Source organism: Phacochoerus africanus, chromosome 15, assembly GCF_016906955.1.
Source record: "Phacochoerus africanus isolate WHEZ1 chromosome 15, ROS_Pafr_v1, whole genome shotgun sequence".
Lineage (NCBI taxonomy): Eukaryota > Metazoa > Chordata > Mammalia > Artiodactyla > Suidae > Phacochoerus > Phacochoerus africanus.
In genome coordinates, this window is record NC_062558.1 from 40732594 (window position 1) to 40760069 (window position 27476).

At 48.9% G+C, this 27476-nt stretch overlaps 1 protein-coding gene across 1 annotated transcript; it reads left to right on the forward strand.

Annotated features, from left to right (window-relative positions):
* Window positions 1–14000: 14000 nt before the first annotated feature.
* MLEC (malectin) lies at window positions 14001–24059 on the forward strand. Its single transcript, XM_047760247.1, has 5 exons — window positions 14001–14393; window positions 20718–20896; window positions 21605–21781; window positions 21886–21943; window positions 23697–24059. The coding sequence occupies exons 1-5, from the start codon at window positions 14168–14170 to the stop codon at window positions 23924–23926; spliced, it is 870 nt and encodes a 289-aa protein (XP_047616203.1). The 5' UTR covers window positions 14001–14167; the 3' UTR covers window positions 23927–24059.
* Window positions 24060–27476: the final 3417 nt, after the last annotated feature.

Genomic DNA, 27476 nt, shown 5'->3' on the forward strand with positions numbered 1-27476 from the left:
GGAAAAATGCTGGGACCTTGGATGGGATAGAACAAGGAAGGTCTGGATTACTCTGGGGAGTCAGAAGACACTTTCTTGAGGAAGCAACAACTCAGTTTGTGCCCAAGGAAATCCCAGTGTGTGTGTGAAGGCAGATGTAGAATCAGCTGTTGGCCTCTCCACTGAGTGAAAAGTAGGATAGGATAGTAGCCCTGGATCTACTTGTTGTGTGACTTTGGGCCAGTCACGTCCCCTGTCTGAACCTCAGTTTCTTCATCTGTAACAATGGAATGATAAAGGATGATGAAGTCCACAGTAAAGTGATCAGGGTATTGCACTGAGGGCTCCTCCAGGGGGACTGTGAAAGTGGGCAATGTGCCATTATTAAACAGGGTCCACAGTGATCACTGTAATTTCTTTCTTTTTTTTTTTTTTTAGAACCGCACCTGTGGCATATCGAAGTTCCCAGACCAGGGATCGAATTGGAGCTGCTGCTGGTGGCCTATGCCACAGCCACAGCAACACCAGATCCAAGCCGCATCTGCTCTCTACACCGAAGCTTGCTATGCCTCAGCTGGCAGCAATGGTGGATCCTTAACCCACTGAGCGAGGTCAGGGATCGAACGTGCATCCTCATGGATACTAGTCGGGTTCTTAGGCCACTGAGCCACAGTGGGAACTCTGTAATCATTTCCTATACGTGAAGGGTTGAAGCAGCCCAAAGGAGAAGTTTATGGGTCGGAGTTGCCAGGAATCCAGGACAGGCTTGTGGCATGATGGGACAGGTGTGTGGAATGGAGCCCTGTACTCCGAGCCAGTGGTCCTCAGACTTGAGCTTGTCCCTCAGAATCACCTGGAGGATTTGTGAAGCTTCAGATCTGGGCCCCATCCCCAGTGATTCGGATTCGGCGTTTGGGCTCCAAGAATTTGCATCTCTAACCAGCTCCCAGCGATGTTGATGCTGCCAGGACTGCAATTGGAATAACGCTGCTGTAAATCCCAGACACGTGGGAGGCCGGTGTGCTTCTGGGTAGCTGAGGGAGGCAGTGGGCTACAGGCTGGAAGCCGGAGGCAGGTGGCAAATGGCCTGCTCATATGCTGCTGCAGAGAGAGGATCCGTGTCCTCGGTCTGGCAGGTAAGGACTGTGGGCCTCTGGCCAGAGGCCGGGGTAATCCTCATGTCCCGAGGCCAGAGGGGTTGGGAGCTCTACACTCACTTGAATAATCCAATTCTGAGATTAAACCCTTGGCTCCATGCCCTGGTGGGCAGGCCTGCAGCCCTGCTTGCTCCTATTTAGCTCTGCCCAGAGGCCCCCAGTCTACACTGTTTCAGAAATCCCTTGGAGGACCAGAGGAGCTCCTCCTTTGGAAAACAAAGCAGTATTCCACTTGCTCGGTGTCCTGGGCTGGAAGGGGAAGCAGAGATGACGCTGGCCAGAGAGGCAAGACCCCATCCCACCGCAGACCTTGGAGGTTAGAGAGGCTCAGGTGGGATGTCTGAGGGGCTGCCTTTTGTGTGAGCCAGGCCCACAGCAACAGAAAACTTGGTGCCTATAAAAGGCTCACCAGAAGTTCCCTGGTGTCTAGTGGTTAGGACTTGGTGCGTTCACCTCTGCAGCCGGGGGTTCAATCCCTGGTCTGGGAACTGAGATCCCACGTCAAGCAGCTGCACGCCACAGCCAAAAAACAAAACAAACCCTGAACGTTGGCGACAGATAGGTCCAGAGGATGGAACAAATCACAGGGTGGCCACAGGGCAGCTGAGGGCAGCCGGCATCCCTATAGCAATGTGATTAAAAGCCTGGCTCTGATCAAAGGAGAAACGTGGACATTCCGTGACTGTTAATAGAAGAACACACCCTTAGAGGTTTTGCCCAACGAGAAGAACCTGTGTCTGACCATACTGCTAGCAGGCAATTGGCAGGAAATGCAGAGGACAGAAAAACATGTTGAGATGACCTGTGAGTCCATCTGCAAAATCCAGACTCGGGAAGCCTTACAGATCAAAGGGCTCAAGTTCTTCAACAGATAAATTACAAGAAAAAGAAAGATGGAGAGAGGATTTGTAGATTAAAAGAGACAAGAACAGTATCAGGTTTTTAAACAATGAGCCTGAATAAATGACAGTGTCTATTCAAGTGGGGGAAAAAAATCCAAAATCAAGGGAATGATTCCTATAAAAGTCTGAATAGAGAAGTTCCCATCCTGGCTCAGCGGAAACGAATCCAACTAGGAACTATGAGGTTGCAGGTTCGATCCCTGGCCTCGCTCAGTGGGTTAAGGATCCGGCATTGTCCTGAGCTGTGGTGTGGGCCGGCAGCTGTAGCTCTGATTTGACCCCTAGCCTGGGAACCTCCACATATGGTGGGAGCGGCCCTAAAAGGACAAAAGACAACATAAAATAAAAAAATAAAAAATAAAGTCTGAATAGAAGTTGGTTTTTTTCTATTTCTTTTTATTTTTCTGGTTGCACTTGCAGCATGTGCAAGTTCCCAGCTAGTGGTCACATTGGAGCTACAGCTGCTGGCCTATGCTGTGGCTGTGGCATAGGCCATTCGGGAGCCAAGCCTCATCTTTGACCTACACCACAGCTCATGGCATCACTGGGATCCCCGACCCACTGAGCGAGGCCAGGGATCGAACCCACAATCTCATGGTTCCTAGTCAGTTTCGTTTCCACTGTGCCATGATGGGAACTCCCCTATTTTTATTTTTTAATTCTTTAGGCTGTCCGGTAGCATATGGAATTCCCAGGCCGGGGATCAGATCCCAGCTGTACTTGTCACCTATGCTGCAGCTGCAGCAACACCAGACCTTTAACCCACTGTGACAGTCCAGGGATTGAACCTATGTCCCATTCTGATCCTGTTGCACCACAGCAGAACTCCAAGTGTTTGCTTTTAGAGTGAGAGAGGGAGGAGGCTGTGATTGGGAGTGAACACAAAGACAGGCTTCTGGGGAGCCTGGAAAAGTTCTATTTCTTGACCTGTGTGGTAATTTCAAGGGTGTTTGCCTCTCTCTAAGTTGTACATTTGCTCTGTAGGTTTTTTCTGCTTGTCTCATTTTACAATAAAAATGTTTCGCTTTGTCTTGAGGTGGGAGCTCAGGAGTCCAATCTCAGCTCTGCCACTTATGAGCTGTGTGTTTGTGGGTAAATTATAAGACCCTCTGGGCCTCAGTTTCCTCATCTGTAAAATGGGGCTGATGTTACAAGGTGGTTTTGAGGGTTAAACAAGCCAATATACTCAAAGCCCTTGGAGCAGTGGCTTGGCACACAGTAACCCTTATATAAGCTTTTGCTATCTTTATTATTGTTTCATTGTTATTCCCTATTTCCCTAGCCTTCTCTCCCATGTGCCCTCAAGCCTTCATGGATCCCCTCTCAAGGAAGGAGAATGGAAGAACCCCCTCCCCAGCATACTTTAATGGCTGTGGCTGAACCTCTCACCGACTGTGACAAGATAAACACAGCTTAAGTCTGGCATCTGGCTCTATGATGACAGAGTCACTGTCACAGTACGGTCCTGCAAAGTGGCCGTGATGCTATTGGCTGTGCCCATGGCTTAGGCTGCAGGGCCAGAATATCCCTTTATCCCTCTGGAGGTGCCTGTCCTCTGCTTGGTGATGTCTGTCATTCCTAGAAAGAGGAACAAAGGGGCTGAGTCTCATGATCAAGGTGTGGGCTTTGATGGTAATAAGAGCCTGCATTCTAAGCCCTTCTCTGCCACTTCAGGAAGTTAAGGGATGTAGGTATTCAGGGAGTCCCTCTTCCTCTTTGAGCCTTGTTATCCATTATTTTTAATAATAATTGCATGTACCTGGGGCGGGGGTGGTTGGGAAGAAATAATCCATGCATAATGCTTAATAGAGGGCCTGGCTCAGGGCCTTCACACATGCTATTCCCTCTGCCTGGCAATGCTTTTCCCTGGATTCATGGACGAGCTGGATCCTTTTTACTTCTTGGGACTGCTTTTAAATGGTTCATTGATTTCCCTACTGAAGGAAGGAAGCCACTGCCACAAATCATTTATATTCCTTATAGCATATATGAATTTCTGGCCTAACATATCATATTTATTATATTATAATATGTTTTTGTTTTTATTATTGGACACCCCCACCCTCACTAGAATGTAAGGTCCATATTGGCGGAAATTGCCTCTGCCTTATTCACTGCAGTATCTCCAGCGTCTAGCAGGTACTCAGCAATTATTTACCGAAAAAATGAACACATTTCACGAATATTATAAATATCTATTGCTCACTTCTCTATTGTCTATCTTCCCTGATTGGCTTTTAAGTGACCTAAGTGCAGGGACCTTATCTGACTTGTTCACTGCTGTGTCTACTGAATGCCTTGCACTGGCCAGTGCATGCTGCATGCTCAGTAAATGCCTGTCAGATGGACACAAGCCTGGGGGTGCAGAGGGTGGCAGCATCTGTGACCACTGTCCTCAGGTGCAGAAAGGGCTCAAGCCCCAACCCTGGTGGTTTTCTGACCTCAAGTCTCACTACCTTCCAAGGCTGGATTTGGGGGATTATTTCCTTGTGCTATCAGGGTCTTAAAGTCACAGGCAGTGCCCTGGAATGGGAAAACAGATAAAGGACTGGCAGTTGTGTAGACCTAGACTCTAGACTTTTTCTAATCAATCATTAACGTTAATTAATTATTAATTAATCTGAGATCTTGAGCCAGCTGCTGAAGCTTCAATTTCCTCATCTGTTATACTCTCTAACATGTTAGCCACTTGCTACTATGGCTCTTTATATTTAAAGTAATTCAGGAGTTCCCGCTGTGGCACAGCAGGTTAAGATCTGAGTAGGTTGCAGCTGCAGCTCAGATTCAGTTCCTGGCCAGGGAACATCCAGATGCCACAGGTACAGCCAAAAAAATGTAAATCAATTCAAATTCAGTAAAAAATTTAGTTCTCTAATCATACCATCCACATGCTGGTAGCTGCTGTACTAGATGGTTCGGATATGGTACATTTCCATTATGGTGGAAAGTTCTAGTCTAAAAGGACAGCTGACAAACAAACTGGCCATGCACAATCCAGTGTGCAGGTGCTGGCTCTTATATTTCTTCTTGCTTCCCTAACTTGCCCAGCTCCAGGGGAGGGCATGGAAAAGATCCAGCAGCTGCTTGCTTTCTTGGTGCAGTATTCTTGGATATGTGTTAAATCCTTTATTCATCATCTCCCTCCATCTACACAACCACCCTATTTTAGAGAAGAGGAACCCATGGTTCAAAAAGGGGATGTAACTTGCCAAGATGGTCCCTTGTTTTCCTGACTCCCCAGAACTGTGTCCTTAACATAAGAAGAGTCTGGAAGAGAATAAGAAGAGCTAATATATATGAAGAGCTGGGAGTTCCCATTATGGCTCAGCAGTAACAAACCCAGCTAGTGAGGGTTTGGGTTTGATCCCTGGCCTCGCTCAGTGTGTTAAGGTGTTGCCCTGATCTGTGACGCAGGCCAGCAGCTACAGCTCCGATTTGACTCCTAGCCTGGGAACTTCCATAGGCTGCAGGTGTGACCCTAGCAAAAAAAAACAGAAGAGATGTCAGGCCCTCTGGGAAATTTGCTTTATACAATCCTCATCCCATCCCTGGGAGGTTGAAGGTTCTCCCATCTCATTTCCATGTGAGGAAACCAAAATGCAGAAAGGAAGTGACTTGCCCAAGGCCACCCAGATGGGAAGGCACTTGCTTTTTCTGTCCTTGCACTAGGCGACTTCCCTGTGATTCATATCCTCCTGGGGGAAGTCAAGAAAAGCCAAGTCCATTCTCCCTCCTCTGAAGCTGGAGACCTAGCCATGTTTCTGTTGGTTCAAGTTGCCTCCTTGGGGCCAGAACCAGGAAAGTCCATGGGCTTGTTCCCTGCCTTTCTGGATGGCTCCAGTCCCCCTGCTGTCTAACTTCTGGAGGCCCTGGGCAGAGAAACTTGGCTTTGGGACCAGACTACCCACCCCCAAGACCAAGGGCTGGCAGTAGGGGTGGGGGCTGAGCCAAAGCCAGGGCTGGCCCCCACCCCGTCTCTGTGTTTACCTTTTGAACTTTTATTATTGTGAGCTTATCTTTAAAGGGGAAAAAGTATTCCATAAACTTAAAATAGGCAAGACTTAATTAATAGCAAGCTTTGTTCTTCTGATCCTTATCTGCACAGGAAGACACACCCCTTTTCAGTTTTGTGGGTCAAGGTGAAATTGCCCCTGGGGGCTTCCAAACAGCTGCTCCATTTTCTACTTTTGAACTGTGGTACCCTGTGGCTTTTCTCTCCCTGGGTTTTTTCCCAACTCTTTAGCCTGTGGTACCCTGTGGCTTTTCTCTCCCTGGGTTTTTTCCCAACTCTTTAGCCTGAGGATTTTACCAAGGCTTTTTCTATTTACCAAACTACCAGTGTTACTTGCTATAATTATTTATTCTCATATGATTAATAGCTACTATGCACTGAGGACTTACTCTGTTAAGGGCTCTTAACACCCTTATGTGGGGGGGAGGTCTTCTAATTATTTCCGTTTTACAGGTGAGGAAACTGAGGCCCAAAGAGGAGAAGTGACTTTTCCAAGGCTGCACAGCTCTAAAAGGCAGATCTAGGCCTTGAATCCAGGGCTTCATGCCTCCACCCACCCACAACTAATATTTATTCAGTATTTAGCTCTGGACTCAAGGGTCCCATGATGCTAGCTTTAAAAACTTGTCCTTTTTGGAGTTTCCGTCATGGCCCAGTGTTTAACGAACCCAACTATTATCCATGAGGACCCGGGTTCAATCCCTGGCCTTACTCAGTGGGTTAAAGTTCCTTGGTGTTGCTGTGGCTGTGGTGTAGGCCAGCGGCTACCACTCCCATTCTACCCCTAGCCTGGGAATCTCCATGTGCCGCCGGCCCTAAAAAGACAAAAAACAAAAATGAAAACTTGTCCGTTTTATTCTCCTTGTTGAAAACTTGTCTTTTTCTTCTCACAGTTCTACAAATTATGTACCATTATGCTGTTTCACACATGAAAAAAATGAGGCTCAGAGAGGTGAATTCATTTACCCAACATCACACAGTGATTAAAAGTGGAGCTGTGATTTGCACCAGACTCCATCTGATAGGTAGCCTGGCTCAGAGGAAAAGCAGTAGATTAGAAGGCCACAGATTTTTGGCTCCTCATTGGGTGGGCAATTTCACTTAACCCTTCTAAACTTCAGTTTCTCAACTGCAAGATGGGGACACAGTATCTTCCCAACTTCTTGAGGTGATGGTGAGAATCAAATGGCTGGCAAACAATGGTTCTTGAGAACCTGCTCCCTCAGGGGCTGAGTTTATGCCTTATCCCAGTTTGGGATGGAATTATGGTGAATTTTATCATTGTAAAATTCTCTTTTGAGTTTTCCACAAAACATTTGTCTTTCTTCCAAAAACAGGAAAAAAAAATTATGTCCATGTCTGGTTTGGGTGTTGCTTTGTTTTTGTTTCTATAGAGCTGTACCTACTGCACATGGAAGTTCCTGGGCTAGGGGTCGAGTCAGAGCTGGAGCTACCAGCCTAATACCAGATTTGAGCAGCATCTGCAACCTAAGCTGGATCCTTAACCCACTGAGCGAGGCCAGGGATGGAACCCACATCCTCATGGATACTAGTCGGGTTCTTAACCCACTAGGCCACAACAGGAACTCCTTTCCATATTTAAACTATCTCATTTAATCCTTAGAGTGACCGTGAGATGGAGGATCTTATTTTAGGAGAGAAGTGATTAGAGAAAAGGAGTGACAGGCCTGGAAAGCCACGGAGAAAGAAACGGAACGCAGGTCTGTCTAACCCTCAAATCTCCAGTCCTGTCACTCCATAGAGGGCAAATCCTCCATCCTGAGACAGTTCTGGAGGGTTTGAAGTAGATTTTTAAAATAGACTTTATTTTTTAGAGCAGTTTTAGGTTCACAGCAAGACTGAGCAGAAAAGTACAAAGAGTTCCCATATTGTTCTCCTCCTGCTCCTCCCCCCAGAACTCCCCAACAACCCCGGATCCCTGCCCTGCACCAGCCCCGCCATCAACATCTCCACCAGAGTGGGACATTTGTTACAACAGACAGAGCCTACATGGACACATTCTTATCACCCAGAGTCCAGTTTACACTGAAGTTTCCCTCTTGATGGTATTCATTCTATGGATTTGAGCAAATGCACAAGGACATGTATCCACCATCACAGTATCACACAGAGTAGCTTCACTGTCCTAGAAATTCTCCCTGCTCTGCTTGTTCATCCCTCTCTCCACCCAATCCCTGGCAACCACTGATCTTAGTGTCTCCATAATTTTGCTGCATGCTGTTGGCATCATGCAGTATGTAGCCTTTTCAGATTGGCTTCTTTCACTTAGTAACAAACATTTAAGGTTCTTCCATGTCTTTTCATGATTTGAAAGCTCATTTCTTTTTTAGCACTGAGCAATATTATAATATGATCTGGATGTGCTATAGTTTATTTATCCATTCACCCACTGAAGGGCATCTTTTTTTTTTTTTTTTCTTTTTTGGCCTCACCCGTGGCATATGGAGGTTCTGGGCAGGGATGGACTCTAAGCCAGAACTGTGACCTAAGCTGCAACTGCAGCAACACTGTATCCTTTAACCCACTGTGCCGGGCAAGGGAATGAACCTCCACAGAAGCAAGCCTGATCCTTAACTCACTGCACCACAGCAGGAACTCCTGAAGGGCATCTCGGATGCCTCCAAGTTTTGGCAATTATCAATAAACATCCATGTGCAGGTTTTGTGTGGACATGGGTGTTTCAACTTCTTTGGGTAAACACTAGGAGTTCGATTGCTGGATCTCATGGTAAGAGTATGTTATGCTTTGAGAAGCTGCCAAACTCTTTTCCAAAGCGGCTGACCATTCCCACCAGCAATGAATAAGAGTTTCCACTTCTCCACAGATCTGAAGAGAGATGTTCAGAGAAAGCCAGCCCCAGCTGAAGGAAGTGCGGACGCAGCCACCGAGCGTCCTTGTGTTCTCAGATGGGGCTGACCTTCCACGGCAGGCAGGAGACCTTGGAGGCTGGAGCCTCAAGTCATCACTGTGGGGAGAGGAATGGCCTGGGCCTGGTGCCACCAGGGAAGGGACACCCGTCTCAGCTTTCCTATAGCTCACATTCCCTGCTGTGTGCACAGCCAGCCAGAGAGTCAGCCTGAGGCTATTTGGGGACTTCTCTCGGTCAGTATCTTTTTTTTTTTTTTTTGTCTTTTGTCTTTTTAGGGCTGCGCCCACTGCATATGGAGTTTCCCAGGCTAGGAGTTGATTCAGAGCTATAGCTGCCGGCCTACGCCACAGCCAACGCCAGGTCTGAGCCACGTCTGTGACCTATACCACAGCTCATGGCAACGCCGGATCCTTAACCCGCTGAGGGAGGCCAGGGGTCGAACCTGCAACCTCATGGTGCCTAGTCAGTTTCGTTTCCGCTGCACCACAACGGGAACTCGCTCGGTCAGTATCTTTGTTTGTTGTTTTATTTTGCTTTTTAGGGCCACACCCACAGCATATGGAAGTTCTCAGGCTAGGGGTCGAATAAGAACTACAGCTGCCAGCCTACACCACAGCCATGACAACTCAGGATCTGAGCCCAGTCAGCATCTTTGGATGAAAGTCTGGCTTGGCAGCTGGGACCCTAAGCCTTTTGTCTTTCATCCCCACCCCCCATCCCAGCCCTGAGTCCCACTTCTGATACTCCCTCAGCTGCTAGAAACTTGACTCACCCCACCTCAGCCACCCTTTGCCCCCAGGAGACTGCCCCTAGCCAGACCCTCTCAGCTGAGACCCCACTCTCTGGGCACCAACTTCTACTGGCAGGAGCGATGTCCACCATTTGAAAATTGCTGGCCCCTCTCCCTGTGGGCTTGTTTCCTCAGTTTACATGGCGTTTGTAGGTGATGGGGCTTTCTTATGCTGTAAGGATCTCATGAGATAAGAAAAGGGAAGGAGTTTGATGGAACAAGGGAATGGACACTTCTGTTAAAAAAATTCCCGTTAATGGTACCACCAATTTCACTAGCCCCAGGGTGATGGGGTACCATTTACAGAAGACACTGTCACCTTCGAGGGGCACAGTGTCCTTCGGCAGAAAGGAGTTTGAAAATGTTCTAACTTCTGTGACTTTACTTTTCACAAGCTCTGGCCATTCCTAAAAAATTCTGGCAAACTTTCACAGGGCAGGTAGGGGTTACAAGTTGCAAAAAGTAAGAACTCAGGATCCCTTTTATTCCAAGATAACAATAGGCTGAGGGCTGGCTTGTGCCCAGCACTATTCAATTCTTTTTTTTTTTTTTTTTTTTGCTATTTCTTTGGGCCGCTCCCTGCGGCATATGGAGGTTCCCAGGCTAGGGGTCGAATCCGAGCTGTAGCCACCGGCCTACGCCAGAGCCACAGCAACGCGGGATCCGAGCTGCGTCTGCGACCTACACCACAGCTCACGGCAACGCCGGATCGTCAACCCACTGAGCAAGGGCAGGGACCGAACCCGCAACCTCATGGTTCCTAGTCGGATTCGTTAACCACTGCGCCACGATGGGAACTCCAATTTTTTTTTTTTTTTTTTAGCACTATTCAATTCTAATGTGCATCATCTCCTCCCTTCTCCCCTCTTCCTCCCCTTCTCCCTCCCCCTCTGCCTTTTCTGTTTTTTGTTGTTGTTTTTTTTTTCCTTTTTAGGGCCCCATCTGTAGCATAGGAAAGTTCTCAGGCTAGGGGTGGAATTGGAGCCACAGCTGCCAGCCTACACCACAGACACAGCTACATGGGATCTGAGCTGCATCTGTGACCTACACCACAGCTCATGGCACCAGATCTTTAGCCCACTGAATGGGGCCAGGGATCAAACCCGAGTCCGTGTAGATACTAGTTGGGTTTGTTACCACTGAACCACAATGGGAATTCCTCTTTCTTCTTTTTGATAACTGTTTTATTCAGACATAATTCACATACCATACAACTCACCCATTTAACATGTACAATTCAATGGTTTTTAGAATATTGTGCAATGTTGTGCACAAAGTTGGGCAAACACCACAATTGATTTTAGATATTTTTGATACCCTAGAAAGGCACCCCATATTCTTTAGCATTATCCCCCAATTTTCCTACTCCCCCAGCCCAGACAACCACTAATCTACTTGTTGTTTCTATCAATTTGCCTATTCTGGACATTTTATATAAATGCAATAATATAATGCAATAATGCGGCCTTTTTTTTTCTGGCTTCTTTCACTCAGTATGATGCCTTCAAGATTTATCCACGTTGTTAGCCTGTTCATTACTTTTTCTGGCTGAATAACATATTGTATAGACATACCACATTTTAAAAATCCATTCATGGGGAGGGAGTTCCTGTCATGGCACAGCCGAAACGAATTTGACTAGGAACCATGAGGTTGTGGGTTCAATCCCTGGCCTCCCTCAGTGGGTTAAGGATCTGGTGTTGCTGTGAGCTATGGGGTAGGTCACAGACGTGGCTCAGATCTGGTGTTGCTATTGCTGTGGCTATGGCATAGGCCAGAGGCTACAGCTCCGATTTGATCCCTAGCCTGGGAACCTCCATATGATGCAGGTGCAGCCCTAAAAAGCAAAATCGATCAATCAATCAATCAATCAATAATCCATTCATGGAGTTGCAACTGTAGTGAAATGGGATCAGTGGCATTTCTGCAGTGCCAGGATGCAGGTTCAATACCCCGCCTGGCACAATGGGTTAAAGGATCTGGTGTTGCTTTCAGCTGTGGTGTAGATTGCAAGTGTGGCTCAGATCTGATCCATGGCCTGGAAACTCTATATGCTTCAGGGCGGCCAAAAAAGAAAAAAAAAAAAATCCATTCATTGGTTGAGGGACATCTGGGTTGCTTCCACTTTTTGGCCACTACGAATAATGCTGCTATGAACGTCCATGTACAAGTGTTTGTGTGAACATAGGCTTTCACAACTAGTATCTATGAGGATGCTGGTTCCATCCCTGGCCCTGCTTAGTGGGTTAAGGATCCAGCATTGCAGTGAGCTGTGGTGTAGGTCGAAGATGTGGCTTGGATCACTCATTGCTGGGGCTGTAGAGTACGCTGGCAGCTGCAGCTCCGATTCAATTCCTAGTCTGGGAACTTCCATATGCTGCAGGTGTAGCCCTGAAAAAAAAAAAAGAAAGAAAGAAAAAGAAGCTCCTGGGTAGGGCCCCAAAGAAGTCTGGAAAGGGAAACATGTCTGTGGGAGGAAGCAAGTCTGGATTCTTGCAAAGGAGGCGGGGAGAGTGGGGACAGGATACTCCAAAATTTATCTCTGTGGGATCTGCTCCTGAGGGCTGAGCAAGGAATTCAGGGCCATTTATTTATTTATCTCTTCAGGTGCATTTAAATCCCCCACTTATACTCCATTTTGTTACCCCACTTTTCTGCTTTAGAGCACTAATCACTGTTCTAACGAAACTTGAGTCAGGACTGTGATTCTCTCTTTTTTTTTTAAGGGCCACACCCACAGCAAATGGAGGTTCCCAGGCTAGGGGTCAAATCAGAGCTACAGCTGCCGGCCTACACCACAGCCACAGCTACACGAGATCCTTAACCCAGTGAGTGAAGGCAGGGATTGAACCTGTGTCCGTCCTCATGTATACTAGTCAGATTTATTTCCTCTGAGCCAGGACGGAATTCTTTTTTTTCTTTTTAGGGCAGTACCTGTGGCACATGGAAGTTCGCTGCCATATGTGCCCCAACGCATGCTTGATCCTTAACCCAAGGAGCAAGACCAGGGATCCAACTGCATCCTCGTGGATACTACTGTTAGGTTCTTAACCCGCTGAGCCACACCGGAAACTCCCGGGGCTGTGATTCTCATTTTGGACCTTGGGTGTGATTTCGTTCGTCGTTGCACAAAACAAATTGCCTGGCAGGTAGTAGGCAGGGTTGTCAGATAAAAAGCAAAAAAACTCAGTTAAGTTTGAATTTAGGCAAACAATAAATTATTTTTAGCTTAAGTATGTTCCATTTATTTGAAATTCAAATTTAACTGGGCTTCCTGTGTTTTATCCGCTAAATCTAGCAGTAGGGTCTTGATAAATATTTGTGGAACAAATGGGATTTTGCCTTGGCTCCGCCCTAAACTTGCGATGTGATCCTTTGGGCAGTGCTCGGCTCCTGAGCCACAGTTCATCCGAGAGGTGGGAGTTCTGGCAGCGACCACGGCAAAGGGATCGCGAAGGGAGGAGAGAGCTGGATAAACTGCCAGAGCAGGGTGGGACCCGTGATCAAGCCTTTGCTGAACCTCCAGCTAGAGAAGCGCCCTCCGGTCCCTTTGCCTGGGCCGGGGAAGCCCCAACCCCGCCCCTTCACAGCTGTCGCCATGGAAACCTGGGTAGCCTGGAGCCCCTCCCCCAAAAGCCACGCGTTTCCGCTGCGTTGGAGGCTTCTGATTGGACAGCTATCTGGACGCTACCACCAGCCCCGAATCCTCTTAGGGGTGGGGGCGGGATCTCGTCCTCGTGGGACCCTTTCCCTGAAAAACCTGTGCTTGTGGCCTTTCTGGGAGAGGACGGGTTTTATGCGAAAAAGACTAAGTCTCAGGTCGGAAGATGTCCACTGCTCTTCCTAGAGCTTATGTTTATGCCTCGCCCAGAGAAAGAGGGGGCGGGAAAGTCAGTAACGCCCCCTCAGGAACCTATTCAGTCCCCCAAATCTGGAGCACCGGAAGTGCTGGCGACGTGTCAGTGCGCCCTACCCTAAACCTTCCCCCCTAGTCCACCTTTCTTATTCAGCTGCGGAATTCCGGGGCCGCCTGGGCGCTGCACCCTACCACTTCCGCACTGCACCGCCGCTTCAACCGAACTCCCAACCTCTGCGCGCGCTCCCTCTCGTGCCTGATGGTTGGGCTGGCGCCTGGGAGTAGCCACGCCCCTTCTCGCGTCTGGCAGCCAATGGGAGGATGCCTCCCGGCGGGGTGGTGGGTAATTAATGAGGGCTGGGCGCTGATTGGATGCAGGGTCGTGGCCGGGGGCTGGGCACTGGGGTAGGTTGTTCCCAAGGTGGGAGGCGGCACCGTGGCTGAGAAAGAGGTCTGAGAGCGACATGTCCCCAGCAGCTGAGGCACAGCAGCCCGTGGCGCTGTTTTTCTGAGTCCGGGGCGGCCTGGCGGCCGGCTGAGGACTAGGCTCGGCGGAGGCTGCCCCCGCTGTGGTGGCCGCCATGCTGGGCGCCCGGGCGGTTGAGGGAGCCGCTGTGGCGTTCCTGCGACTGCTGCTCCTCCTGCTGCTGCCGGCGCTCCGGGAGCCGGGGTTCGGCGTGGTTGGCTTGGCGGGGGCCGGGCTGCCCGAGAGCGTGATTTGGGCCGTTAACGCGGGCGGGGAGGCGCATGTGGACGTGCACGGGATCCACTTCCGCAAGGACCCTCTGGAAGGCCGGGTGGGCCGAGGTGAGAGCCCCTCGGTAGAGTCGCTGGATCCTGGGCCTGCGTTGCCGGGCGCAGCACGCCGAGGGCTGCGGGCCCCAAGCCCAAGCCACGTCTCTGGAGTGAAGTTTCTCTCTGCTGTTTCCTCGGTGACCCGATAAGAGCCCAGAGCTTGGTGCTGATTTGAAGCTACCAAGAGCCTTAGAGTCAGAGTTGGCGAGAAGTTATATTTGGACCTCGCACTCTGCATTTTCTTAACCTCTCACCTCCACGGGAGCTGGGGAAGTAAAGACGAGGGCGGCCTATTGCCACCTCGAGGCCTCACAGGTTTTTCGGTTATCGGTGTCTCTCTCCCGGTGGTTTTGCTCTCCTTTCAAGTCAGTTTCTGGTAGATTCCTGCCGACCCAGAAATCGGCCACTTTTCTTATCTCTTGTGCAGGAGCTGGGCTTGATTCTTAGCCAGAAAAAAAAAGGAATTTTGAAGAGGATAGGCCAGGAAAGTTTTGATTGTAGCCTCCTCCCCCACCCTCCTTTGGAGCGAGGAGGGTGTGTGTGCTTAAAAGTAGAAGCTGCAGGCCCTCCCTAGAGGGTGGTTATATTGAAACCGTACTGCGCAGGAGGCTGGTGGTGTTTCAACTGGGTCAGTCAGTGTAAGATCCGAATATTCTATCCGCCAGTGCAGAGAACCTACCCTCAGTGGTCTTGAGAGGTGTGATTCCATCTTATGGGGAAAATGATTTGATTTAATTGATAGAACAGCAGTCATTTTTATAGAGCCGAACAGTTCTCAAAGTCAGTGTAAGAACTGCCAGGAGAGCGGGTGAAAAATGAAAATTTCAGACCTGTAGATTAAACCCAGGTTTCTGCACCAGGGCCTTATGATGTAGGTCATGCCAGACGACTCTGGGAAAATCTGCTCTGGACTCTCTGTCTTCTGTCAGTAGGATTGGAAAACAGGTTTAAGAAGGAAGTTCTTGCTTCATGTGTTGGAAGGAGATTTATGCTGTATGCTGGGTTCAGAGGCTGCCAAATCGGCAATACGCCATCTCCAGAAAACTAGGAGACAGGCTTTCTCTTTTTTTTTTCCCCCCACGATGCCCAGATTTGGATCTTGCCTTTCCTAAAGGGTTTAACTTAAATTCTTCCAAGTTAATTGCAATGTCCTGGAGTTTATTATATTAGAGGGTTTATTGCTTCCATACATGTGAGGGTGTTGAGACCCAGGGCTGTTTTCCAAAACTCTCTGTGTGTGTCTTCAGTTTAGCTCTGGAATTTATTTAGCCCTGGCATGGAGGTCTCAGTAGCCTGGGTTCAGCTGAGTCAGGGCCCTGGTCTTTGGCTGTAACAGCAGTCAAAGCCAGACTTAAGAACAGAAGATCATTGCTATCTCCATCCTGGGCCCTTCCTCTTTCTTCATGGGTGTGAACAGGGAGGAAGGAGCCCTGGAGGAAATTAGAGACCGTTTGTGGACTTTGCCTCTTCAGATAGCTGTGGGGAGACACTGTACAGATGGTTCCTTAGGTTTAACAGGCTTTACGTAGGTTCTGTTACCCTGTTGGGTCCATTGTGCAGAGGAGGGAGCTACGACCACACAGGTTTAGTCCTCAGTTACTCCCCTTATTCAGAAATCCTGGTTTTAATTTGCTGGTGGAGGTGGGTTTTGTTTTGTTTTGCTTTATTTTATTTTACTTTTTCACCTGGTCACCAGTCAGCCAGGCTCTCTCTCTGTCCTTGGGTTATTGGCTCATGGTCATAGTTCCTTCAGAAGAGTATTACCAAATGACCAAAGCTCACAGGTACTGGGGTCCTGTCTTAGACCCTGGCAGTCTATAATTGGAGGCTCCCAGCTCCACTCTGGCGGTCCATTTGGACATGAATTGTAGCAGCATTAAGGAGAGTAGCATGAATTGTAGCAGCATTATGGAAAGTGGAGGGCAGTTGTCAGTTTGCAGCTTGTAGCTCCGACTAGCCAGTTGCAACATAGCACTTAGCAGACTCCAGAGAGCAGTGTTTTGCTGGCATTAGGTCTGGGGCTGAGAAGTGATTAATTTTCCTCTCAGAAGGCAGCTCTCTATTTTCTGTGCTCTTAAGGAGTCCGCACCACCAAGGCAAGCACAGCTCTGCCCTTCTCTGACACTGTTTGGTAAGGGTATGCCAGGCACTTGGAGACCCTTACCTCTTGCAGCTATTTTCACTAATTGTGGTAGAGGCGGCTTGTCTTTTTTTTCCCACATGCCAGCACAGGAGGAAGGTCCCACTTTCATGTTGAATGCATTCAGGTGTTTGTTGCCAGGTTAATCCAGATAAGAGTTTGGCCTGCTTTTGAACTCTGCTGTTTCTCTATAGGTCTTTGTAGTGTGGCATTCTCCTAACTGAGTGGCCCAGGGCACCTAGTGGCTTTTGCTTTCAAAGGCACTTCATAAATGTTTATTGAATTTCATTCTTGCCTTGAGGATAGCTAGTGCTCACAGAAGATGCTGCAGCCTGGGAAAGGTGCTTTCTTTCAACCTGTGTGCTTCAGCAGATAGAAGTACGGCCATAGAGAGTGATTCAGAGGTGCTCCGAGGCGCTCCGTTTGGGAATTTGGCATGCTGCGCATTCCAGGTTCTTTTTAACTTGCTCTTTCTGGGTTTTGGCCTGAGGGCATAGAACTTGGCTTGGTTTTAGGAGAGAGGCTATTTCCTTTTCACAGAAAGATGCCTGCTAGTCCCTTGTATGACCTTGAAGAACTCAGTTTACTTCTCTGAGCCTTGTTTTCTTCTTCATAAAACTTGTCATGCTTTAGAAATCAGTGACATGAGTCTGCAAACTCTCCTGTCCAGAAGAGGTTAAAGTGTCTTTATCTTTTTAAAATTTTGCTCGATGACCTTTCGCATGGAATTAAAAGTAGGGCAGAATGTGGCTCTGGAGGGGAAGAAAGCTGGCGAGGGGCCTGAGACTATCGGATGACTCATTGTGTAGGCCCAAGGAAGACCCTTTCCTTTTGGCTGGGGAAGGATTTGGCCTTGGGGGAGATAAGAGCTTGAAAGATAGCATGAGAGTCACTGCTGCCTCTGATTTACTTAAGGCCAAGGACTTTAGAATCTCTCCCTGTACTGTCATACAGGAGCCAGGCTTCTTTACAGGCCTCCTGGGAGCATTCTCTCACAGTAGAGAATTTAGGTGAGACCCCATTTTACAGGTGAGAAAACCCCTAAGGAAGACAGCTTGTTCCACATCACATAGTAGGTGGCAGAGCCAGGGTTCAAATCCAGGCTCATTATACCCTCAGACCTGGGCTGCATTTTTCAGGTAGCCTGGCGACTCCATTGTCTAGGGCTAAGAAGCAGTGGACATGGTGTGGGTCCTTCCTTCTTCGGTTGACTGTCCAAGCTGTATCATGCCAGTTTCAGCATTGTGCTGCCCTGTGTACACTTCACTGTATTTCAGAGAACTGGTTTGTTGTTTTTTCCTTTACCTTTTAGGGCCACACCCACAACATGGAAGTTCTAGGAGCCAAATGTCTTCCAAGTCACCGAGTGAGATTAATTAGAAGGTGCTTTTGAAATCTTTTTTTTTTTTTTTTTTTAAGAGCTGCACCCGCAGCATATGGAAGTTCCCAGGCTAGGGCTCAAATTGGAGCTGCAGCTGCCAACCTACAGCACAGCCACAGCAACTCGAGATCCGAGCCATATCTGTGACCTATGCCACAGCTTGTGTCAACGATGGATCCTTAACCCACTGAGCAGAATACTAGTCTGGTTCCTAACCTACTAAGCCACAAGGGGAATTCCTATTGCAGAGAGCTGTTAGCTGAGAATGCCTAAAAGCTAAGTGGGGAAGCAGAAGTCCCTTTTGCTCTTGTCTCTCTAGGGACTTGGGCAAATTGAACTGCATGTGGCGAGTCTCGTGGGAAGGCCACTTGGGCTTTAAAGGGAAACTATTTAAAGGTAATTCCAAGGTTGTTAAGTTTTTGTAGGACTGAGACCGCCACAGATTACATTACCATCAGTTTCTCACTTTTTCCATGCCACAAGGGGAGAAAAAAGATTCTCCACACAGGCACATTTTCTGTGTATCTGAGAAGCAATTCTTTTTTGTTGTTGTTGTTGTTGTTGTTGCTATTTCTTGGGCCGCTCCCGCGGCATATGGAGGTTCCCAGGCTAGGGGTCGAATCGGAGCTGTAGCCACCGGCCTACGCCAGAGCCACAGCAACACGGGATCCGAGCCGCGTCTGCAACCTACACCACAGCTCACGGCAATGCCGGATCGTTAACCCACTGAGCAAGGGCAGGGACCGAACCCGCAACCTCATGGTTCCTAGTCGGATTCGTTAACCACTGCGCCACGACGGGAACTCCTGAGAAGCAATTCTTTAGTTAACATTCCAAATATTTAACGATCACAGTCCTCATGGAAGAGGAAGATTTTTAGAACTCAGCTGGAAGAGGACTACAGTCTTTTAATCTTTATGGGTTTGTGGTCGGAGCCCAGGACTGAGCTGGGGCAGTTGGCAGTACATCCTTTGTTGCGCTACTCAGCTATCCTTGGATTTCTTGAGGAGAAATAGGAAGAAAAAATGTCTGGAGACAAAAGTGCAATGAGTTTCCTGTCTATTGTCTCATCAGGCTATCTGATCTCCTGGCTGCTCTTCGCTTACAGGAACTGTTAACTGTTCTGTTTATTTATCGGAGGGCATGACCTTAGCCACTGGATCTTTTAGTTACTCTTTTACCTCCTTTGGAGATAAAAGGTCCTCTCCCTTAGAGGTTCAGAAGACAAAGCTCCAGGGATGACTGACTGAGTGTGTGCCCGAGGATCTAGGTGCCAAATGTCTTCCAAGTCACCGAGTAAGATTAGAAGGTGGTTTTGAAATTTTTTTTTTTTTAGGGCCACACCCGCAGTGTATGGAAGTTCCCAGGCGAGGGGTTGAATCGGAGCTACAGCTGCTGGCCTATACCACAGCCACAGCAACTTGGGCTCTGAGCTGCACCTGAGATACACCACAGCTCACAGCGATGCTGGATGCTCAACCCACCAGTAGGGCCCGGGATTAAACCCACATCCTCATGAATCCTAGTCGGGTTCGTTAACTGCTGAGCAATGAAGGGAACTCCAGTTTTGAGGTCTTAAATTTGGAATCTTGTATTTGAGGAAAGACCCAGGTTTAGTGTATTACATGGGGGAGAGAAAAACATGTACGGACCGATCTTCTAAGGTTGGGGGCTGTAGAGTTTTCAGCTCCTTAGATACCTGTCCAAGTAAGTAAGAACTTCGTACTTTTACCCTGTCTTATTCCTGGTCTTTCTGAAGTAGTAGGAAAGGTGTCTCCCTCAGGACTTGGGCATTGTAGGCAGAGGTGCTAATAGGACCATGGCACATTTTCCCTCCGTGCTGGCATGGCTCCGGCCCCATGGAGGGGATGGCATGGCTTCACTGTTCTGCAGGTCCCCCTTTGTTGTCATGTGTTTGTTGATCGAATAATATCAGGTACCTGTTTATGTGCCAGGGACTGTTAGGTGCTGGGGATACAGGAGGACCTTTTTATTTTTGGTCTTGACCACAGCTTGTAAAAGTTCCCAGACTAGGGATTGAATCCATACCACAGTGGTAACCAGAGCCACAGCGGTGGTAATGCAAGGTCCTTAACCCACTGTGCTGCCAGGGCACTGCCAGGAGTAACTTTTTTTCTTCTTTTGGTTCGTCTGGGGGAATGTTTAAGAGCGTGGTACGGTTGAGTTTTGTGAGCCTGTGGGAAGTAAGATGCTTGGATCCAAAGGAAGTTAGAGAGCATCACATCCTTTTTTTTATGAGCATGTTTCTTTTGACCAGTCTCAGAACTTTTCGATTGAAAAAAGATAAAAAGCACTAAAGCTGGTATCTTATTTGTAGGAAGGACAATGAAGAATGACTTTCCTAACAGATATCCTGTTTTTTATTTAGACAGCTCTTCTGAATGAGGAAAAAAACATTCTTTGAACTTGATGGTCTGATAGTGTTGCTGGCTACCCCCTTGTTTTATGAGGTTTCTTTGAAGCTCTTTCTCCCTTTGTTCTTATAATGAGTTAGACTCCTTGCCTTCCCATCACTCTGGGTCTGGTTGGGGAAACGTTTTCACAGGCTTTCCAAAAGTTCTGCTGTGAGGGCTACAGGAGCTTGTTGGGGTGATCAGTGTTTGGTTTCTTTCATTTAACTCTTAGTTGGGAATGGCTGTCTTGAGGCCTGCCTTTGTGGCCGGCCTCTTTGGAGCCAGGTGTGGTGGGGGTGGCCCCTGCCGCCAGCAGGGTTTTTAGCACTGCCCTAGAAATGCCTCTGTTGGTTCTTTTCTATTTTGCCTCTGATATGATTTCTCTTGTCTTTTGTCCCCAGCCTCTGACTATGGCATGAAACTGCCAATCCTGCGTTCCAACCCTGAGGACCAGATCCTGTATCAGACGGAGAGGTACAATGAGGAGACCTTTGGCTACGAGGTGCCCATCAAGGAGGAGGGGGACTACGTGCTGGTGTTGAAATTCGCCGAGGTCTACTTTGCGCAATCCCAGCAGAAGGTGAGGCCTGGTCAGGCCCCAGTGCGACACCTGCAACCCTTGGACAGCCCTCTGCCAAGGCTGGAGAATGTGAGAGCGCCCCAGAAGGAAGGAACAGATGAGACTTGAGGAAAAGCTGGATTGCCGTCCCCCCGCCCCCGCGCCCCCCCAAAAGCTGAGTTTCATTCCTCTCAAGGCTTGCACTTGCCTTGGGGTTGGTGACAGAAGGCAGGGCCAGAATCCCAGTTCTTGGCAACTAACTAATCCTCTTAAGGCCCTCCTGGTTATGATCGCTCCCTTGGTTGTCAGCACCTTCTTGTTTTTAGCCCTGTCCTTTTCCTGTCCCTTCGTGTGAATTTGCTTCTTTCTGTGTTGAGCTGTTTTTGGTCACAGTGTGCAGCAGCTTGATGTGGGATCTCAGTTCCCGGACCAGGGATCGAGCCCTGGCCTTAGTGGTGGAAGCATCAAGTCCCTAACCACTAGACCATCAGGGAACTTCCCATGCTGAGCTTTTTGTGTGTATTCTTTGTTCCCTCAGGCCAGTGTGAGACTTTGACAGTGAGGGAATTTGGTTCAGGTAGAGGACTCTGGCCACCCTGGCGTATGTCTAGCCCTGTCATTCCTAAAATTACTTTGGAACTTGAAGCCTAGGCAGGTGCCTGATGCCCAGCTGCTTGAGGGCTGCAAAGCGGATGGTTCTGACACTGTGTCCTTTTCTCATCTTGGAAGGTATTTGATGTGCGATTGAATGGCCATGTCGTGGTGAAGGACTTGGACATCTTTGACCGTGTGGGGCACAGTACAGCCCATGATGAAATCATCCCCATGAGCATCAGGAAGGGGAAGCTGAGCGTCCAGGGGGAGGTGTCCACCTTCACAGGGAAACTCTACATTGAGTTTGTCAAGGTAACGCTCTGATGCCACCCTTGCAGCTGGGGACAAGCTCCAGGGACCAGGAGCAGGGGGGTGCTTGCTGCCGTGGGGGTTGACCATTGTTTCCCATTTCCCAGGGGTACTACGACAATCCCAAAGTCTGTGCGCTCTACATCATGGCTGGGACAGTGGACGGTAAGTTGTGTTTCCGATCCGCTTTTTGATATGGGCGGAAGGATACGACTGAGGAAACCTTGGGGGATGGTGGAGTTGATCACTGTTTTGAAAACTAACACTTAAAGCCAGACCGTGGGGAGCCCGCAGTCAGGTGGCTGGAGGTGAAGTGGAGAGTGGTGCTGGCCATAAGCTTTAAAGTAAGATCTGTGTTTAAATCTCGCTGTTGCCATTTAATCAGCAATTTGATTTTGGATGAAATCTTTTAACCTCATTGTAAATTGAGATTAAAAATGGGGGGCGGAGTTCCTGTTGTGACTCAGTGTGTTAAGAACCCGACTCATATCCATGAGCATGCAGGTTCGATCCCTGGCCGTGCTCGGTGGGTTAAGGATCTCGTGTTGTCGTGAGCTATGGGGTGGGTCGCAGATGCGACTTGGATCCTGCATTGCTGTGGTTGTGATGTAGGCCGGCAGCTGCAGCTCTAAATCGACCCCTAGCCTGGGAACTTCCATATGCTGCAGCCGTGGCCATAAGAAATAAAAATAATAATGATAATGGTACTCATTAGTGTGCCCTGACCCTTGCGATCATTTGGAATTGTGTAAAACTCATCCTTTTTCTGTCCCTTTGACATTTCTGTCTTGGGGGCAGAAAGAGACAAAGGCGGAAGGAAGGGTCTTTGAGTGCTGTGGTCTGCTCTGAGGGAGTGCGGCATCACTGGACTGCACTGAGCAAAAGCTCATTTATTAATGTCTCCTTGTCTTTGGGGTCCAGCCTGGGTACACCTCCTCCTCAGGGCTGAGGTTGCCCTGGCCACCAGTTTTCCCAGGCTGATTTTTGCAGGGGAAGCTTTTGTCTCAGTGACTTTTCTCCTCATCGCCCCCGTGCCATCCACCAACTCATCATTCAGGATGCACTGAAGCTCTCACCACAACTCATCCTGGATGCACTGAAGCTCTCACCCTATTGTCCTCATGTGCCCCCACCCCCATGCTGATATTGTGACATCCCAGAGGATGTTTTGGCCCCCAACTGATTTGTAGGCAGAGTCCCTAAGGAGGGGGTGGAGGACAGAGGGGTAGTGTGTGCTGAGAACCCAGAGCTCCATGATTAGCTTTTCCTTGGTCACTGTGTGAGTTAGAAGGGAAGGTGGGGTTGTGAGGGGAGGTGTTGAAAATGTGAAGTTTTGGGTGTTAGGTCATTGCCCTTGTCCAATCTGGTTCCCTCTGGCTCTGAAGCAAAGTAGGGCAGGAAGGGGAGACAGTGAGCCTCTCTGTGCACAGGGCTTTTACTACAGTTTAGTTAAATCTAAAGAAGACAAAGTGTTTGCTGCAGTCTGCTGCTCTCTAGGCTGGAGCTGTTTCTGCTCCTTCCTGTGAACCCTGCGTAGGTCACAGACTCTATTGTGGTTCTGTGTTTGTTTGTTTGTTTGTTTTTATCTTTTTGCCTTTTCTTGGGCCGCACTGGCAGCATATGGAGGTTCCCAGGCTCTAGGGGTCTAATCGGATCTGTAGCTGCCCACCTACACCACAGCCACAGTAACGCGGGATCCGAGCCGAGTCTGCAACCTACACCACAGCTCACAGCAACGCTGGATCCTTAACCCACTGAGCAAGGCCAGGGACGAACCCGCAACCTCATGGTTCCTAGTCTGATTTGTTAACTGTTGAGCCACGATGGGAACTCCTATTGTGGTTCCCTTTACTGCTCGTAAGGGCCTCCCTTAAATGCTATGGGTCTTACTGAAAACATGTCTTCTTGCTCATGTCAGATGTACCAAAGCTGCAGCCTCATCCAGGCCTGGAGAAGAAAGAGGAAGAGGAGGAAGAAGAAGAATACGATGAAGGGTCTAATCTCAAAAGACAGACCAATAAGAACCGGGTGCAGTCGGGCCCCCGCACGCCCAACCCCTATGCCTCAGACAACAGCAGCCTCATGTTCCCCATCCTGGTGGCCTTTGGAGTCTTCATCCCAACTCTCTTCTGCCTCTGCCGGTTGTGAGAACAAACTGCCATCCTGAACAGGTGGAGAGGCGTGGGAAAGAAACCAAACGTGTTGGTTTGGGTTTCTGTATTTTTCAGTGATTAGCAAAAACAGACCAACAAACACACACACACACACACACACACACACACACACACAATTCAGACTCACTCACTCTTTATTTTTCACAGTGATTAACAAAAACAGACCAACGAAAACACACACACACACACACACAACTCAGACTCACTCACTCTTCATCAAGGAGATGAAAAGAGGCAGAGTGAGTAGAGAGCAGCCCTCATCCACCACCTGGTCCCAGACCTGCTCCAGTCCTAGTTCTCTCTTTGTGGTGGCCCTGGGCCGTCTCTCCTCTCTAGGGTACATAGGGTAAACTGGATCCTACCTGGCAAGGGCCCTCATCCATATACCCAGTGGAAAGGACTCTGAACTCAGAGCAGACACGGTTCCTTTTTTAATTAACAGGGAAATGTCATCTTCTTAGTTGAGAAGGCCAGCGCTGGGAGTTGGGTATGTTCTGGAGTTATGTCCAGATAAGTTTTCAGATGTCCTGGGATTGAAAGTGTGAGGGGTGTGTGTGTGTGTGTGTGTGTGTGTGTGTGTGTGTGTGTGTGTGTGTGTGTGTGTGTGTGTGTGTGTGTGTGTGTGTGTGTGTGTGTGTGTGTGTGTGTGTGTGTGTGTGTGTGTGTGTGTGTGTGTGTGTGTGCGCGCGCGCGCGCGCGCTTGCGTAGGTGTATAATTTTATGATAAAGATGAAAACGGAGGGGGATTAAAAAGAAAGAAAAGCAGATGCTTCCCTACTTGGAAGCCTTTCTGGTTTTAGCCCAGTGATAGTTCCATCTTAAGTGTTTGAGCTTTGTCATTGCTTGTCTCCCTGACATGTGCCAGTTAGAGGACTGTCTGGTATCCAAGACAATTAGTTGATGTCAGGTCCTCAAGTTGCCTCTGACTTCTTATCACAACAAATCATTTTGATTTCAGTGCCTGTTGGGGACTTGATTTCCTCTCTCTCTCTTTTTCTGAACCTGGCTCATTTGAAATCTCTTCTCTCTCAGCCATTCTGCTAAGTTATTGCCAAGAAGGGAAGGAGACATGGGGATTTGGGGTTCCCTCTGCTTGAATGTCTTATCCTCCACCCCCTCAACTTACTGGTACCTCCCTCCCTGGATCTCTGAGCCAGCAGCCAGGAGGACCTGACCCAGCAGTTCTTTGACTGGCCCCTTTGTAGGGTCTCGCTGCCAGGGGACAGGGACGTTTTCCAGCCTGCAGCAACAGAACACTTGACCTTAAAAGTCTCTTCTGGTCTTTGGATTAGAAAAGGCTTATGTTAGCATAACTTAAGAGCAACCTCAGAGACTTGAGCCCTACTAAGTGACTGACCACTGTTGAGAGTAACTAGTACCCGGCATTCATTTTGTCCCATGTCCTTCTGGTTCAGCCAGTTCCGGTTTAAGCCTAGAGCTGCCCCAAGGAACTAGACTGGTTGGGTTCTGGCCCAGTGGCGCCTCTCACTGACCTTAAGAGTGTGCCCCTCTGTCCTTTCATTTCCCTGTCCATCGTAGCTGGGGTCTTGGTGTGACGGGGCTGGAAGACTGCTGGTCAGCCACAGTCCTGGCAGCTCTGCGGCCGCTCCTTAGCATCTAGGTGTCTGTCTCGAATTCCCTGGGAAAATCTCTGCAGGAAACGAAGCTTCCCTGTCCCCCTTCTTTCTGGTCCCCGTCATCCTTTCCCCAGCTAGGGCAGCAGTGAGGGAGGACCCACCAAGCTACAAGGAATTCTGTGTATAGCAGGCCACAGGGTCAGCTCTGCTTGGCAGGAGCAGCATAGACTCTCGGGCCAGGCCCAACGTTTTAGAATGTGTTGAGTTTTGAGTTTGGCTTTTTTGGACATGTTTTTCAAGAGCTCCATATGTTCGAACTGCCCATTATGTGACAACATAAATAGCCCTTGGGCCCACGTCCTGGGTTTTGGTTCTGAATGAGTGACTCCAGGTCAGCCTTCAGTCCTTTGAGAGTCGTAGCCCTTCGTTTTCTCGCTGTGACTTAGGCTTTGGGCATGGAGGCAGCTGAATGGCTGTGGCCTGAGGCTGTGATCAGCCAAAGCTCCTGGCATTAAAGGATGATGGAGGTGGATGTCTGGTCCTGGGGACCGCCTGCCTTGGGCAGTGGGCATCTTGACTAGTGAGTGGGCTTCTGACAGGGGCTCCCGCTTCCCATTCCATCCCAGTTCCCTGGAGCCGCAGGCCACTGCCAGTGGATTAGACAGGATGCAGAAGGAGGACTTGCTGCTTCCATTTTGCCTTGTTCATCAGTTTGCCCGGGTCTCTCTGAGGAAGACGGGCTCCCCACCTCCTCACCCCAACCCTCCCCCTCCGTGACTCAGAGTCTCAGAGGAAGCCCTGGCTCCTGGGGCCATTTCCTAACGGTACTGTAAGCCAAGCAGCTTTGCTTCTGCCTCTGTTTCCAAGCCCACCCCTTTCCCCTGAGCTCAGGGATAGGGATGGGCACTTTCCTCTTTGGTTGTGCCTGAAAGGAAGGAACATCTTTCTATGGCTCACGAACACTAAAGGGGAAGTGAGGAAACAGGAAGAAGCATGGTGGGGAGGGGTAGAGCCCCCTGGAGCCAAGCCCACCCACCCAGCTCACAGAGCTGCCCAGGGCTGGTTACAGTTGGCTTGTGATGCTGAACTTGAAAGCTTTTTTTTTGGCTCTTTCAAGATGATATAGGTACATGAAGTTTAGGTTAGGTTAAAGGGGTGGGATGGGGTCCTCTTTATTTTTATTTTTGTATTGTGTGTGTCAAGAATTCTCTGTTCACCTTTTGCTTTTTGCACTGTTTGTCCCCACGTCTGTATCTTGAGCTGGTGCTAGAATGGAGAGGCCACGCCCTAAGGGAGCCTGACCAGGGCTGGGGAGGCGATTAGTAATGCCTGTTAGGGGTAGGGAAGGAGAGGCCTGGGCTCTTCTGGATCCACACTCTGTCCTGGGTGTTCAGATCCTCTGGAGCCCCTCTGGCCAAAACCAAGAGCAAACAGCCAAGGCTGAAACTCTTTTTGCCAGAAGTGTGGCTTGGGTTTAGTTTCCAGGAGGACCAGGGAAAGATGTCTTCTGGAGATGGGCTGAGATTCTGCAGTGTAGCCCTGATTTGGGTCAGACTTTGGGGGGGTGGGGGGTTCCATTCCAGAAGATGGAAACATGCCAGGAAACAACCTGTGGGACCCATGTCTCCCAAACCAGATACATTTTCCTGAAAAAAATCTCCACTATTGAGGAGAAGCTGCTCAGTGTTAACCTAGAGTTCTGGTGACTTGGAAGATGGTTCTCTTCAAGCATCAGTGGTCAACTCGCAGGAAAAGCACAGGGCCTGCAGGCTACTTGTTGGTGCGAGAGTGTGATCTTATGTTCTTGTTTCCACTGTTGGCCTAAGAGATACTGGCCTGAAATGGGGGATCACATTAGAGGTCACTTGGGCTTTGAAGAGGTGGGGTGAAGTTTGAGTTCAGTTTACCTCCCCCTTTCTGTGCCTGGGAACTGTTTAATCCAGTTTT

What these genes read in the sequence shown, in the direction of transcription:
- MLEC (XM_047760247.1), top strand. Translation starts at nt 14,168, where the DNA reads ATGCTGGGCGCCCGGGCGGTTGAGGGAGCCGCTGTGGCGTTCCTGCGA. An exon ending in GGAAGGCCGGGTGGGCCGAG is followed by an intron (nt 14,394 to 20,717) that starts GTGAGAGCCCCT and finishes TTTTGTCCCCAG; the next exon opens with CCTCTGACTATGGCATGAAA. An exon ending in TTGCGCAATCCCAGCAGAAG is followed by an intron (nt 20,897 to 21,604) that starts GTGAGGCCTGGT and finishes TCATCTTGGAAG; the next exon opens with GTATTTGATGTGCGATTGAA.